Genomic DNA, 15,080 nt, shown 5'->3' on the forward strand with positions numbered 1-15,080 from the left:
ACCTGCTACTCATCCTAAAGCCAGTGAGTGTGTTTTAGCTTTTTCCCAAGGTAGCATCCTGTTTTCACTTACTAGTTTCTGTTCTGATTATGTCCCTCCATCAAAACACAGTGGTTTAAAAGAAACTGGTATATTATCTTGCTTATGATTCTGTGGGTCAGGAATTCAGGAAGGGTTCAGATGGATTGATACCTCTTTTTCATCTGACGTCAGCTTCTTCCCATAACACATCTGAAGACTTAGCTCTCCCTGGTGCCCCTCTCTCTGACACGTTCATCCTCCAGAAACTCTACGCGTGATGGTCTTGGGACAGTCACACTGCTTTCCTGACCACCAGCTTCAAAAGGTAGAAGTGGAAACCCCCAGGCTAATTGTGGACTCCGCCAGGACTAGCGAAGTGTTCCTTCTGCCATCATCTACTGGTCAGTGCTAAGTTAGAGGGCCAACCCAGATTCAAAGTGGATAGAGAAACACTTTTCCTCTTGATGAGGGAACAGAAGGTAAGGTTGTAGAGGAACATGTGAATGGAAGGACGTTGTTGCAGTTGTCTTTGGAAAATGCAATCTGCGATGTGACTTTTAGAAATTACGTGACGTTTGCTTTGTCGGCGCTGTGTGTGCACATGCATGTGTGTGATTCTATCAGCTGTAGCTGTCAGGAACGAGCTAGCTCTGTAAATCGTTTGAATTAGGAAGCTTTCCTCCCTTTTTCTTTGCTCAGGAATAATTCCATTAGATCTGAATTACCTATTTAGATTATCCAAAGTTTGAAAGAACCTTTTTATAGAGCCACCTGAATTATCTACATGAGAAGTTTAAGATTTTAACTTAGCCAAATTACATTGGCTTTTTTTCTGTTGATTTCTTCTATATTATATATGTTTAGAAAGTCCTCCCCCAATTTGAGAACACTCGAATATTTATCCACAGCCCACTCGTTTTCGTTTCATATTGTATATATAATTCTTTAATCCATATAGAATTGTTTACATGAAGGGATGGCTCCCTTTCCCCACCCAAATTTGTTGAGAATTCATCCAATCCTGCTAATTTGCATTGCAGCCTCCATCTTATGCAGTGTTGTATATTCTAGCTTCTGTTTCTGTATTTCTATTCTCTTCTATTGATACGTAAATTCTCTTCTTCCCCATACTATATTTTTAATTATTACAACTCTCTCCCATGCATCTTAAGATTGAAAATTACTAAGTGTTTATGATTATAAAATGTGAATAAATACCACTTGATCCGCACTAAGTGTTTATGATTTAAGGTGATTGAGGACAAGTTTTAAAAATCCCTATTAAGAACTTGCTTAATGTATATTTTAGCCAAATATTTTCTGGCTAGATTTTGTTTTTTAGAGAGAAGGAGGAATAAATAGAACAGACACAAATACTCACTGTATTCAGTTTTATGCTGTGAGCGTGACTTCAGATATATTATGAGGTGTATGGAGGCCTTATGGAAAGAAAAAATGAATAAAGGTAGGAATTAAATGCATTTACCATTGAGATGGTATAAAATTCAAGTTAACTGTAGCAGACACTAGTGAAGTTTTTATAATTTATTGAAGAAAGCTATTTGTGGAGTAGATCTAGTAATGTTTAATTTTTGAACCATACCGTCTAGTTAATAAATTAGTTTAAAATGTATTCTTTAATAAAATGAATCTTTTTATTTCACTAATCTAGCTTGTTTTTGTTTTCCAGATATTGTTTTGTCTTTGCTTTGGGATACCTCACAGTATGCCAAATTTCTAGAGTCTATATCTTTGATTATGGACAATATTCTGCTGATTTTTCAGGGTAAGATGAAAACTTTGATTCAGTAGCCTGTTTATCTCTCCTAATATGTTGGTTAAAGGACAAAAATTAGTTGCATTTAGTAGTTCAAGAGAAAAACTCTCTTAGTTGAAAATTCTTTTATGAATTTAGCATTTTTTCCTTGAAAAAAGTGGTCTTTTATGTAATTCACAGAAATAACCTGGTTTTTAAAATTGTTGTATATAAAATGTCTAAATATATGGCAATTAAATTTGTTAATATGACATTATGATACTGAAACCATTTTCCAATTCTGATAGAAATTTCCGCAGTCACTTGTAACTTTTGAAAGTCAGCCCCTTTGAGCCTGCATCCTTGTTACCCTTCCTTCCTTCCTTCCTTCCTCCCTCCCTCCCTCCCTTCCTTCCTTCCTTCCTTCCCTCCTTCCCTCCCTCCTTCCCTCTTCCCTCCTTCCTTCTCTCCTCTCTTCCTTGGAGTCCCTTTCGTACGGTCATTTCACCAGCTTCTATGTGACATCTGATTGCTTGTTCTTGCTTTTTCACCCGCTGTGGGACTTTCTTTGGACCAAAGATCCTTGGACTAGCTTTTCCGTCTGGATTTCCTGGAGAGGGCACTTGAGCATGTAATTTATTTCTGTACATTTCCCTTCCATGGAATGTTTTACATTCTTATATTCAGTGTTCTGCTGACTGGTGGAAATAGCTTCCGGCACTTATTCCTTCAAAGGAGCTTTAGTCCCTCCGTGGTACTGGGTGGCTCTTTTTCCTGATTGTCTGTTATGAGATAAATTCAGTCCATATCCTTATGAATGAACTTGCTCACCATCTTTATAAAGAGACACCTGCTGACACCTGGGTACCAGGTGAGGAAGTTGAAGATAAACCTCTGTAGTCTTTATGTCAAGCCGACAGCTTTCTCTATTGAACAAGATGCAGAAGACCTGCTTTAGAGTCAGTCTTGGGTCATCTGGATGTATAAATAATTACCAGTAAATGCAGTTTAAGGATAAGTAAGTGGGAAAAATGAAACAAAACAAATCATGACATCTGTGAAAATAAAAAGTGTTCAACAGTAGAAAAGGACCAAAGCTGTATGAGCTTAGAGAAAAATCACTGTTATGAAACAAGAGAATTTAAGAAGATAAAATATCTTCTTCTACTTAATGAGGCTAAAGTGGATTTTTACTTCTATTAAACAGATTTTTAAAAATAGGTTTGGATGAAAGGAGACTGCATCCAAAAGAACAAACAAAACCAAGGCAAAGCAAAATTGATTAAATGTACTAAAATAACTAGTTAGTCAAATTAACATATTGAATAGAATTGAGAAATACACTTAGAATTCAGAAAAGGAGAGTAGATGCTGGTGATCTAGCTTATAAATAACTGGAACTCTTGAAGAAAAGAGCTAATGAGCAGAATCAGTAATTATATTGGGCCACCATGAGAATCTTGGTGAACTTGAAGAGGTAACCCAGGTCACATGTTGGCATCCTAGGATAATGAAAGTAGAGACTGACAGCTTATATTTTTAAGCCTCCAGGTTTAGTAAGTAATTTAACATAGCTGAGTTGAATTCATTAATATGGACTGGTCCAAGTACAAATTTGTGAGACCCCGTGTTTGCTGGGTCCTCCTAACCCCTCCATTTTAATCTTAGTCCTTTTTTATTTCCCTGATCTGCTGTTCTAAACTCTTGTCACTCTCTGGATAGGCTGACTCCTATCAAAACAGCAACATAATTTCCACTGAAATTTTTAATCAAAGTTTATTTCTCACTCACAGCACAGACCACTGAGGAGGGGGCCTCTGCTCCCCACAATCATGTAGGGAACCAGCCGTCTTCTTTCTTGTGGTCCCCCCTCCTTTAGGGTCTCTGGAATCCTCTTAAGTTGATGGAGGGGTGTGTCTGGTGTCGCGTGTGAGCAAGGAGAGAGCATGCCTGCACTTTTTCTCCCGTTCTGTTGGAAAAGACTTGTTGCATGACCCCACAATTTAGAGGCTAGTTTACAGTAAAAGCAAAATGCATGTTAAAAAGTTTTATGTGACATGGCTTTAAGTATTCTGCTGAAATTAAAATTTTTATTTAAATACAATTTAAAATATTTAAGTATGTTGAAAAAAACCAACATAGCATTTTAAAGGTGGACAACCTAATATAAAACTCTCAATTTCAATGTGTAATTTTTATCTATTATAGAGAAAACATTTGAACAGATAAAGATTAGACAGAGACAGATGAGGTCCAGGAGACCGTCCTGGCAGAGTGAGGTTAAAATTAAAAGACTCTTTTTCTTTTCTTTTTTTTCAATGGATGCAGGAGACAAGAGCATTTAGAAGCCTTGAGTGTCTTACAACACATGAACAGAAAATACCCTGACTTGATCCTAATTAGAGTGAATGTAATAGCTGTCCAAAGTGCTGGCTGTCTGAGGAGAATGGAAGTGAACAGAGTGACCCGTCCTTTATGCTCGGCTGTCCCGTTGCCCTGAAGTTAGAAGCACAGGAAGGGAAGCCAGGCTCTTGCTGAGGGATCACAGGGGCGCTCTTTTGTGTAGGGCAATGTTACCTGCACGAGGTGTGGAACACTGATGCTGTGTGTGTGCCTGTGTGTGTCTGTAGGGAGGTAGGTAGGTAGAGAGGTAGGTAGGTAGATTGGTTGGTTGGTTGATTCAGGGTGCATTTAAAATATTGATTAGATAAAAACGGACCTGCCTCTTAATAGAAGCTCCAGTTTGCAGAAAGGTTGAAAAGCTAGATTGTTAACTTTCGTGTGGGGCTCAGAAGACAGGTTCAAGAGAGTATAAAACAGTTCAGTACCTTCCTTTTATATCAGCCATAACCAGTTAGGAAATATAATAGAAAAAGGACCCTAGTTTCAAAAACAATAAAAACTATGAAATATCTAGGAACACCTGTGAAAAGAAATGCAGGGGCCTCTGTGCAAAAAACCATTAAACTTTACTATCGGCAGTTAAAGAAGACTTACTGGAGAAACACCTTGTTTATTCTGAAGGTGACATTCAGTGTTGGAAAGATGGTGCTTTTCTCGGATTAAGTAGGTGTAATGCAGTTCACATTGGGGTTTTGAGAGAAATTAGACGAATTGATTGAAAAGCTCCTCTAGAAGAATGCGTCCAAGTAGCACGTGCGGTGTAAAAACCTGCCGCCGTCTGTGCAGCAGCCGTCGGCCAAATGCGTAGGGCGGACACGGGAGAAGACGAGGGAGAGAAGCAGGCCCGCGGGGCAGACAGGAGATGGGAGGTCCATGTACAGAATGAAAATGCTGGGACTGCAGGTCAGTGGGGAGAGCCTCTCTCAATTATCCCATAAATGGTATTGAGACAGAAGAAGAAGGGCACGTGCTTGCCTCCTTGTAGATGGAAGCAGAAGCAGATTTTGGGGGGCAGGAAGTCCATGAGTTCTGACTGGAATATGTTGATTTTTGTGGAGCTGAAGGTTGGTTAATACATCCCCCCCAAAAGATAAATGTGACCATGTTTTCCATTCCAATCAAGAATATATTGTAGGGGAGGGTACCGCTCAGGCGGCAGAGTGCATGCTTAGCGTGCATGGGGTCCTGGGCTCAGGGTCCCAGCACCACCTCTAGAAACAAGTAAGTAAACCTAATTATCCCCCCCAAAAAAGATAAAAAATAAAATTTTAAAAATAAAAAAATAAAATTTTATTAGAAGGAAAAAAAAAGGACATATGTAGAGCTAACCAGATAGTGATCAGGTGCTCAGTAAGTATTTTATTACTGGTTACCCCTGTGTGTTCACTGAGCTAAGGTGTATTGAGCGAGTGCTGTGTGTTTTGCTCGGTGCTAAGAACTTTGGTAGGTGATGGTCCTGTCCAGCAGAAGAAGGGAGAGACCATTTGGTCTGAAAGCTTCGGGTGCGACTGTCTGGTTCCCCCTCCCCCGCCGTGTGGAAAGCCTCACCCCTTCTCCGTGTGCCCCTGAGCCCAGTCCTGGAAGGCCCCCTGCTGCTCCTTATCACCCTCTGGCTGGCTGTGCTGTCAGCGGGGCTGATGTAAATTATTCAGCCCGTAAAGGGCAGTGTTCCGTCTATCGTGTTTCATCCTGCAGGAGCGGCTCCCGACACCTTGACCTACATTTGGTTGGGGAAACATTCCACCTAGCTGCTGCTAACGTAGTTCAGGTTACCCAGAGGAGACTGGTGTGGGTCTGTTACGTGGTCTGATTCGTCTGTCCCCCTCCTTACCTGAGCCTTTCCCCCGATTTGATTTGTCCACAAGGCAACGTGGTATAGTGATATGTATCAGAAATCTGCAGGTTGTCCTAAGACTCTAAAAAGCTGATAACCCGCCTGGGCGCTCAGCCCGTCTCGTCTGATGCTGCAGCTGCACGTAACTGCTTCCTTGTCTTCATGCTTTGGCCCGTCCGGTGCTGCCTGCCCAGAGCCCCTCTCCCAACCTGACCTGCGTGTCCACACCTCCCCGCTCCTGAAGGCCCAGGTGCAAAGACTCCTGCTGGAGGTGTTTTTCCCCTCAGTTTTCTTAGTGTGAAGTTCTCTCTCATTTCTCTACACGTTTCTTCAAACATCTCATCTGGCTCCTAGTAACATTTTTATATAGTTATTTGCATGCCTGTCTAGCCCCCGTCTTAGTGAGAAAGCTCCTTCAGAGACAGCACTTTACAGTGAATTGTTGTGCCCCTCCAGTGCCTTGTGCTCGGTAGCAGTTCCAGCATTTATTTATTTTATTTTTATTTTTTGGCATTTCATTCTTTCTTTAAATAACTTACTGAGGTGAAATTCACAATCTAGAAATTAACCATTTTAAAATGAAAAATTCAGTGGCATTCAGTACCTTCCCGATGTTGTGCAAACACCACTTCTATCTAGTTCCAAAACATTTCCATCTCCCAAAATCAAACCTCTTACACATTAAACGCTTTCCCTCTGTTGGCACCTCCTCCCAGCCCCTGGTAACCACCAGTATGCATTCTCTCTCTTAGTTCTAGTATTTACTTATTTATTTTTACATTTATTTTATTTTATTTTATTTTGGGGGGGCAATTAGTTTTATTTATGTATTTACTTATTTATTTTAACGGAGGTACTGGGGATCGAACCCAGGACTTTGTGCATGCTAAACACGTGCTCTACCACTGAGCTACACCCTCCCCCTTCTCTAGTTTTTATTCAATGAAGGTTTTATCAAACATCTGCTGTGTCTCAGCTACTGCTTACAGTATCTGTCATATTGCTGTTTTATTTAATCCACACAGTGATTTTATTTTCCCCTTACTGTAAATAATAACTTGGGGGTACGTTAAACAGCTCCCCAGTCTTCTACACTGATACGTGGTGAGTCTGGATTTGAGTTGTTTCCTGACTCACATGTCCAGCTGTCTGTTCCCCACGTTTCTGCCCTGTTGTCTCATAGGCGTTTCGCACTGGACTTGCCTGACACTGAATCCCTGCTCCTCCTGCCTTCCTTCTCAGCCAGCTCCGTCCTTCTATTAGTTGCTCTGGTCAGAAACCTTGGTGGGCTCAGGCCTCAAGCCCTGTATCCAATTCATCATCGGATCATCATCGCATCCTGCCGTCTTTACCACCAGAAGATGCCTGGCGTCCACCTCAGACCTCCTGTGCTGTCACCCCCAACTGAGCCCCCATCCCCTTCCACCTCTTAGCCTCACCCTGGGACCCCCCAGTCTTTTCTACCCAGAGCCCAAATACATCCATTCAAAACCAAGTTAGCTCTCTGCCTGTCACCCTCCGGTCGTTCCCAGTCTCTCTCAGGTGGAAGCCAGCGTGCTCACGGTGCCCTGCCGAGGCCTCCCAGGTCCACCCCTGCTGCTGTGTGTCTGCAGCACGTTCCCATCCTCACTCAGCTGCTTCAGTCACACCAGCCTCCTCCCCAGTCTTCCCGCTCCAGGCTGATGAACTTGCTTTTCTTTCTCCTGGAACGTTCTTACCTCAGACCTCCACAGGGCTGCTCCCTGACTCACACTCGCCCATCCCGTCCCTCCCTCTCCCCGCCCTGCTTTGTTCTGCTCAGCACCTGGCAATGTCTGGCGGTGATACACTTACCTGTTAGTTCGTTCATTATCCTCTCTCTCCAGAACAGCCTCAATTCCATGACAGCGGGAACGCTCTCGTGTTCAGGGCGTATCCCCAGCACCGGGGGCATTGTAGGTGCTCATTAAATACTTGTCTTCCGAGCGAGGGAGTAAAGGGAATGAGTGAATGAATGGCCCGGAAGCCAGCGGCCTTTTCCCTTGTCTCTCACTGCATATTCCTTTGGCGTCAGGTGCGTGGTGGTCATCTGCGTCAGCGGGTTCTGCTGTGTGTGCAGGAGTGAGCACCTGTGTACTTAGAGATGGCTGAGAGTGGACAATTAGCAGTTTGCCTCTGTCGTCTGTTCACTTGTCCCTAGGTGACAAATTGACCTTGTACCTAGTAGGTTCTTAGATGTAGTTTAGCATTACTTTACAGGTATCTTTAGAGTTTAGCAGTCTCCTGGAGATAATGGAACAACCCAGAAAGTGATTGTTCTTTTTTAGCATTCACTGTCAGTTAATGTTTTACTACAGGTTGGGTTTTACTGTGTGATAGAACTAAATCCTGTGATTCTCGTTCTTTGTAGAGAAAAAAAATGCATGTCAATGTTTCAGTTAAAAAAAAAAAACCAAAGTTAATTTGTATCCTTTTTTTAAAAAATCATAAGAAGTCTAGAGTGTTTTGGTACTTTACATCAGATGAATAATTTTTTTGATATTACTTGAAACTGTTTCATCAGTTAAAGTACTTATTTTGAACAGTTAGACTCTGTATCTTTCCACGTTCCTAGCAGAGTGTCAGCGGGAGAAAATTCCTGTGCTTCCACCTTAATCTAACAATGTCATCACGTGGACGGTCCAGTGGCTCCACCCAGGCCCTGACCTCACTTGCTGGAGGGGCTGAGGCCGAAGGCTTCTCCCCCTCCTGCATGGCATAGCCTCCCTCAGGGAAACAGGAGTCTTTCTGATTCAAGTCAAGTTATCGCAGACTTCCTAGGACCCGGGAAGCGATTAGATGTTGGAGGCTCCGCTAGATGCAAAGCAAACAGGTCGTTAAAGTGTCAGCAGAGGTGTAAGTGAAAATTGTGCAAGTCACTCTAATTGTCACCAGACAGGTATTTATGAACAAAATTGCACTGTTAAGAAAACTCACTCCGGTTTATCTCTTTGTAAACCGCGGGATTGTCCTCATTTAGAAGAGTTTTCCCCGCGCGCTGGGTTCTGTGCAGTGGGTGAGGCTGGTCCTCCCCCCGCGTCACTCTGGTCTGTCTCCCGCCCATGCGCACATGTGCCTGTGATGGACTCACCTGTCCGTTTTCCCTCGGCTGTACTCTCTGAGCTCTCATTCCTCCCTTCATCCCTTACTGAACTTTCCCCGTAGTGCTTCTTTACTTTTCTTTACAAGATCCTCCTTCACGGTCCCTCAGCACTAATTTCGTCTTCTGTCATTTTACTCTCATGTTAGCCACCCCTGACCGCACCTGAGACAGGCTGGACCAAAGGCTAGGAGACAGCCACCCCTTTAAAACGAAATGTTCAGCATCAAGGATCGTCAGTAAAGTGATGTGAGACTCTTTTGCAAACCAGTTAATACTTTGAGCCTGACTGTACGTCAGGTAGTGAAGGTGCAGAGATAAATCAGGCAGTGAGTTCATGGTTTTTGTGGTGACAGAAAAATAAGTAACTGCAGAGCAGTGTGGTAGATGTTTTCAAGCACAGATGAGAACGGACAGGTCAGGGGGAGTATAGTCAACCTACAGTACTAGATCTTGACTGGACGCTCAGAAGATTCAGTTTATTTGGTATTTTAGAAATGCTTATTCAGCACATACCTTGTGCCAGGCACTGTTCTAGGTGCTAGAGATTCGTGGTGAAAAAGACTGTCAGGTCTTTATCTCATGGACCTTCCAAAAAGGAAAGACAGATTTTAAAACATCACCATAATTTGATAAATGAAACACCCATGAATGTGAAAAATTCATTGCAGGAAACAAGACAAGCAGCCGAGATGAAATGAAGGGTGTGTGTTGCATTTGGGCAGAGGTGGCTGTCTGAGGGGGAGCTGTCCCCAACCCCTCGTACAAAGGGACTTCTCAGCTGAGACTTGAATCTTGCACAACAGCTTCAGGAAGAGCAGTTGAAGTGGAGAGAGCCACGTGTGGAGAGCCCGGAGCTCCCTGCCATCTTTCCATCTCCTTTAGGGAGCATAATTCTTGGTACCAGCAGTACAGCCTCACATCACCCAGTCCCCAGCCCAGCTCGCTTTCACAGGAGAGCCTATGTCCCGCACACCTGATGGAGGAGAACTTGCATGGGGGTCCCGGGTAGCCAGTGTGTACAGTGAGGGCGTGAACTCCAAAAGCACAATCTTGCCTTTTTGTAACATCTTATGTGTGTAGACCTAACGGTTTAATTTGTCACTGAGTTGATAAAACAAATTTAATAATTATTTTATCATTTGTTTTTGTGATGTTTTAAGGAGCTGTGAGAACTAAAATTTAGAGCTAAAGGGTATATTATAATTCATTTTGAGCTAAACTATGAAGGGAATTAGGGAGGGTGAGAAAAATGATTCTTTTCCCCCAGGGAAATGGAAATTATAAGACATATTTACAATCCTCAAAGGCATGTAAAAATATCTTGCAGAGTTAAACTGGCAACTGGGTGTTGAAAGCAGCCTAGGGGTCAGGCTGGCCGAGGAGTCATTTCTGGAGAGTGAGTGGTGTAAATGTAAGGCCTGGCTTTGAGGGAACCCGGGAGGAAGCCTCCTTCCTTTCGCACTTTGAGTTGAAGACCACCACCAGACCACCCCCTGGCGGGCTTTGTGCAAGACCTTGCCTGTGACGTGGGGGAGGAGCTGTGAGCTCTGGGGTCTGGGCATCTCCTAGCCAGTGGTCTGAACGCTTCAAATAAACCCTCACTGGCATTGCTGGCGTGGTGAGAAATCACCTCCTTTCTTTATGCATTGAAAGATGCTGGTGATGGGGATGCTGTCTCCTGCTCTGAGCAGTGGGGGTGGGGTCTTCCTGTGGGTCTGAGCCCCCTGCCGCACTCCTGCTGCAGCCTTTCCCTGGGGGGTGGGGGGGTCCGGCGTGCTCCCAGGAGGGAGAGCTCACCGCCTGCCTGAGCCAAAGCACGACTAACTCCTTGTCTTATTGAGAGCCCCAAATACAACAAGTAGCTTAGGGTTAGTACTCTAATGCTGATGTCTGCAAACTAGCAAAAAGGATGAAAATGTAGCCTGGTAGTTTTCTTGTGTGGATTTTTTTTCCTTTCCAAGTTATCCATTCAGTTAGAGATTATGAAATACGGAAGAACAATGGCCATGTTCTTGCTTGTGACATAGATCTAAGTCCTCTTCCTGTGGCGTGTGCGTGGTTTGTGGCGGTAGGTGCTGCTCTAGGGCGTTTTAACAGCACCCCCCACCCCCTGCCCCCGGCCTGCTGCCTGGAGTGGGGATCCTGACTTCCTCCTCCCCCTTTTTCCTCATTTCCCTCTTTCTGTTTTGCTCCACGTTTCCCCACCGGACTCTTCATTTTCTACCTATTCCTATTTTCCCTGGCAACTTACTTTCCATCTTTAAATTCAGCCTTGAGGCAAAAGCCAGCACAGTTTATTGAAAAATCCGGAGTCAGAGTCGGTAGCCGGGCATCCGGTGCCGGTGTGGTCCTCAGCCCTGGCCTCAGGTCCCAGAACGTGAAGGGAGGAGGCGGGGCTGCATCCCTGCTCACGCGGGGCTTCTTCTGGAGGATGAGCCTTGTCTTCCCTTCCTTCCTCCTCCCCTCCTTCCTTCCTGCCTTTCTGCTTTTTAAAGTAAGGGGCGGGGCGCCGTTTCCCAGCTCCTAAACCTCTCCCAAACACGGCAGCTCCTGAGTGACCTCTTTGAAATACCTGGGGGTCTTTTTTTTAATGTTAAAAAATTTCAGGATTTTGTACATATACACAGAATAAACTTTCATATGTTGTATCATTTTAAATGTCTTCTTTTGAAATACTTATTTTTTTATTTTGTCACAGCCCAATGATGATAATTACCCAGAAGATCACTAGTTTGGCTTGTGAAATTCATGATGGTAAGAATTTGGAAATTAATTTTTCATCACTGGAAAAGTTGTATTCAAACAATCTTATCTGATTGTATTTGAGGTATAACCATAATTTTTGCTCTCTACTAGAGGAAAGAGAGAGGTGGAGGTAAGATATGGGAAAATATTTAACTCTGCTTAAGGTTATTAAAGTGTACTCATCCTCCTTCACCGTTTATTCTTAATTTTGCATTCGGTCCAGTGACAAAAACAAAGTAAAATAGTGCAGTTCAGACATATGACCCACATTAGTGACAATTTAAAATATAAAGGAAACAGACATTTGGTCTAAACCAGGTTTTATTGATCCTGCTTCTCCTCTGTGTTACACACTTACTCAGATGTGAATGGTTTCCCCTGCCCCACCTCCCTTATACACACACATGCACACACACACTTACATATATTTTTAGTGTAAATATTTATATATTCGTATTCTGTACCCTCTGAACGGACACCGTGCCACAGCAAATGCCAGCAGTCAGGACTCTGGGTCTCCAGAGTTACAGGAGCGTCCCCTTCAGGACAGTCATTTATCTGTAGCCCGGATGGTTTTCCAGCCTCCCTATGTCCGTCGCCCATCCTGTGCCATCTGCCTGGGGGGACCTACATGTATTTTTGAAGTCTGTTGCCTCTTACCTTAGACCTCTCCTGGGTCCTTAAATCGGATTTAAGCTCTAGCAAGTTGGTGTGTAATCGTAAGTAATACTCTCCTGTTTGGGGGAGGTGATGAAGTGGACGAAGATGGTATATTAAGTCCAGTTCCATTCACTAGAGTCGCGTAGGAGTGAGGAGATCCTTCCCTGCTTTATTCCGGGCTGCTAGTCCGTACCGCTGAGGTTAGTCATTGGAACCATCCAATTATAGAAACACTTCGGTGTCTCCTTCTGAAAAGTCATCATGTTTACTATTAAATACGCTAGCACTGGGGAATTTTTTGACATAGTAATAATTTCCTTTAGAAAGGAGTCCAGTTAGTTCCCTGATGTGTGTTATTTATCTTACACAGGGACAGACGCGCTGGCTTGCGTGCAGATGGTCCTCTCGCACGATTGGGCCTGTGTTGCAAGGAGAACGAAGGGGGCTAGTTACGCCAAAATAGTGATTACAGCATGAATTTCAAATGAGGGAAGTGATGAGAGCGAATGGGAGGAAATACCTTTTTTTTCTTGGGAGAAATCATAATTGATAAATTATCTATTTTTATTTCTCAGGGATGTTTCGGAAGGATGAGGAACTGACTCCCTCGCAGAGAGGCTTGGCAGTCAGGTACGTGCCTCCGCATCGTCTCCTCCGTGGTCCATGCTCGCTCTGCTGGGGACGCACACTTACTCACGTGGCCAAGGCTGACTTGTCTTCCTGCAGGCGCTCAGTTCACGAACACCAAACCTTCCTCCCTCTGCACACCTCCTGCCACCACATCTAGCTGGGCTGGGCTCCCTTCTTCTTCTTCTTTTTTTAAATTTTATTTATTTATTTATTTTTTGTGGGGGAGGTAATTAGGTTTATTTATTTATTTGTTCTTGGAGGAGGTGCTGGGGGTTGAACCCAGGACCTTGTGCATGCTAGGCATGTGCTCTGTCACCTGAGCTATACCCTCCCCCAGCCGAGCATCCCTTCTGAGGCTCCCGCAGTGCCTTGAACATACCATCGTACAGTGTGCACCTCCTGTGTGCCGTGAGGCTGTCTGCGAAATTTTCTGTCTCTGCTGCGAGTCTCTGAGTTCCCTGCAGACAGGCAAGGCTTATGGTCTTTGGGTAGTAATTACGGGTAATAATCGCAGCTACCACTTAAAGACCGGTAGCTTGATGGCAGGTACTGGAATTAGATGCTGTGTTTTGAAATAAGGAAGAACCAGCAAGATATTCTCATGGTTATTTGAGGAATTTGCTCTGGGCTAGGCCCCTGCTTCACGTACTGTAGGTCCTCTGTTGACCCGTCTAAGGGATAGCTTAATTTCTTGGCAGGGCCTGTCTTAATCTAATATAATTAGAAATAAAATACTTGTTTTACTTAAAGAAAAACTTCCTGCAAAGCACGTTGTTTCCTGCAAATCTAGACCTGATACCTGCATGGCTGTCAGAAGAATGAGATGATTTGTGCCGTAGGTAGACCCTACCCTAAGCGTTCACCTTTGATCCAGGAAGTAGGTCTTGAGAATATTCTTGTATTTTCCCCATTTTAAAAATTATTCTGTTTTGATACTTACTATAGTCAGTCTTGAATGTACACTTGAATATATTTAGTTTGTGAGAGGTTAATTTGATTTGGATTCTGTGATCTTTGGGAGTCCTCGGTCCATTCCAGTAACTGCTTGTTAACAGTCAGCCTCTGTCTTCCCGTCCCTCCCATGTGGCCACCTGACAAAACCCCAGACCTGGTTAAATCCAACTCTCCGCCTGCCTCAACAGTAGAAGAGGGCAGAGTGGACAAAATGCTCTCTTGCCAATTGGACGCATTCTGAATTGGTCACCCCAAATTCAGCATTCTGGACCTTAGGCTTGCCCACAGCTCTGCCACATTTCCTCCGTCCACTTCCTTTCCCACTCTCTGTCAGGGGCGGTGGGGTTCTCCTGTCTCCTAGACTCCCAGCACTCCCTCCCCCACGCTCAGGTAGGATGGTAGCAGAGTTTGTAACAAGGATCAATTAACCCACTGCTGCTCTGCTGCCATTCTTTCAAGTTTGCCCTTAACTTTGGCAGATGTGACTGTCAGCCTCCTTTCACATGTTCCTCAACCTCTCAGCACCCTTGGACCCATTTGATCACTCAGTCCTTGAAATGCCTTTTTCACTTGCCACCCAGGACACACATTTTCAGTTGTCACAAAGGAGAGGGGTGTGCTACTGACTTCTGACGGGTAAGGGCCAGGGATGTTGCCAAGCATCCCACAGTGCACAGGACAGTCCCTACAGCAAAGCAGTAGTGTCCAAAAATGCCAGTAACGCCGAGACTGAGAAGACAAACCTGAGACAACACATAGTTGATAGCAAACAAATACGGTATGAAAGAGTAAATCTTTCATCAGTGTCATGAATAGAGGATTACTCTTGTACTCAGTTCCAATTTTAATAGCGTGTGCTATAGTTACCTTCTTCTTTCCTGGTGGAAAAGAACAAGGCTTGTCATTTGACATGGCATTTGAGCCGAAATTACTTCAGTGAATTTCATGGTTCGGAA

General features: G+C 43.9%; 1 protein-coding gene across 1 annotated transcript in view; it reads left to right on the forward strand.

Moving 5' to 3' along the window:
- Nucleotides 1-15,080, forward strand: part of MBOAT2 (membrane bound O-acyltransferase domain containing 2) — a 110,714-nt gene that overhangs the window by 74,616 nt on the left and 21,018 nt on the right. The window contains exons 4-6 of the mRNA XM_031466524.2: nt 1,712-1,807; nt 11,834-11,889; nt 13,116-13,170. Of these exons, the coding sequence (XP_031322384.1) occupies nt 1,712-1,807; nt 11,834-11,889; nt 13,116-13,170 (207 nt within the window). The remainder of the gene's footprint in view (nt 1-1,711; nt 1,808-11,833; nt 11,890-13,115; nt 13,171-15,080) is intronic.

Source organism: Camelus dromedarius, chromosome 15 (genome assembly GCF_036321535.1).
Source record: "Camelus dromedarius isolate mCamDro1 chromosome 15, mCamDro1.pat, whole genome shotgun sequence".
NCBI lineage: Eukaryota > Metazoa > Chordata > Mammalia > Artiodactyla > Camelidae > Camelus > Camelus dromedarius.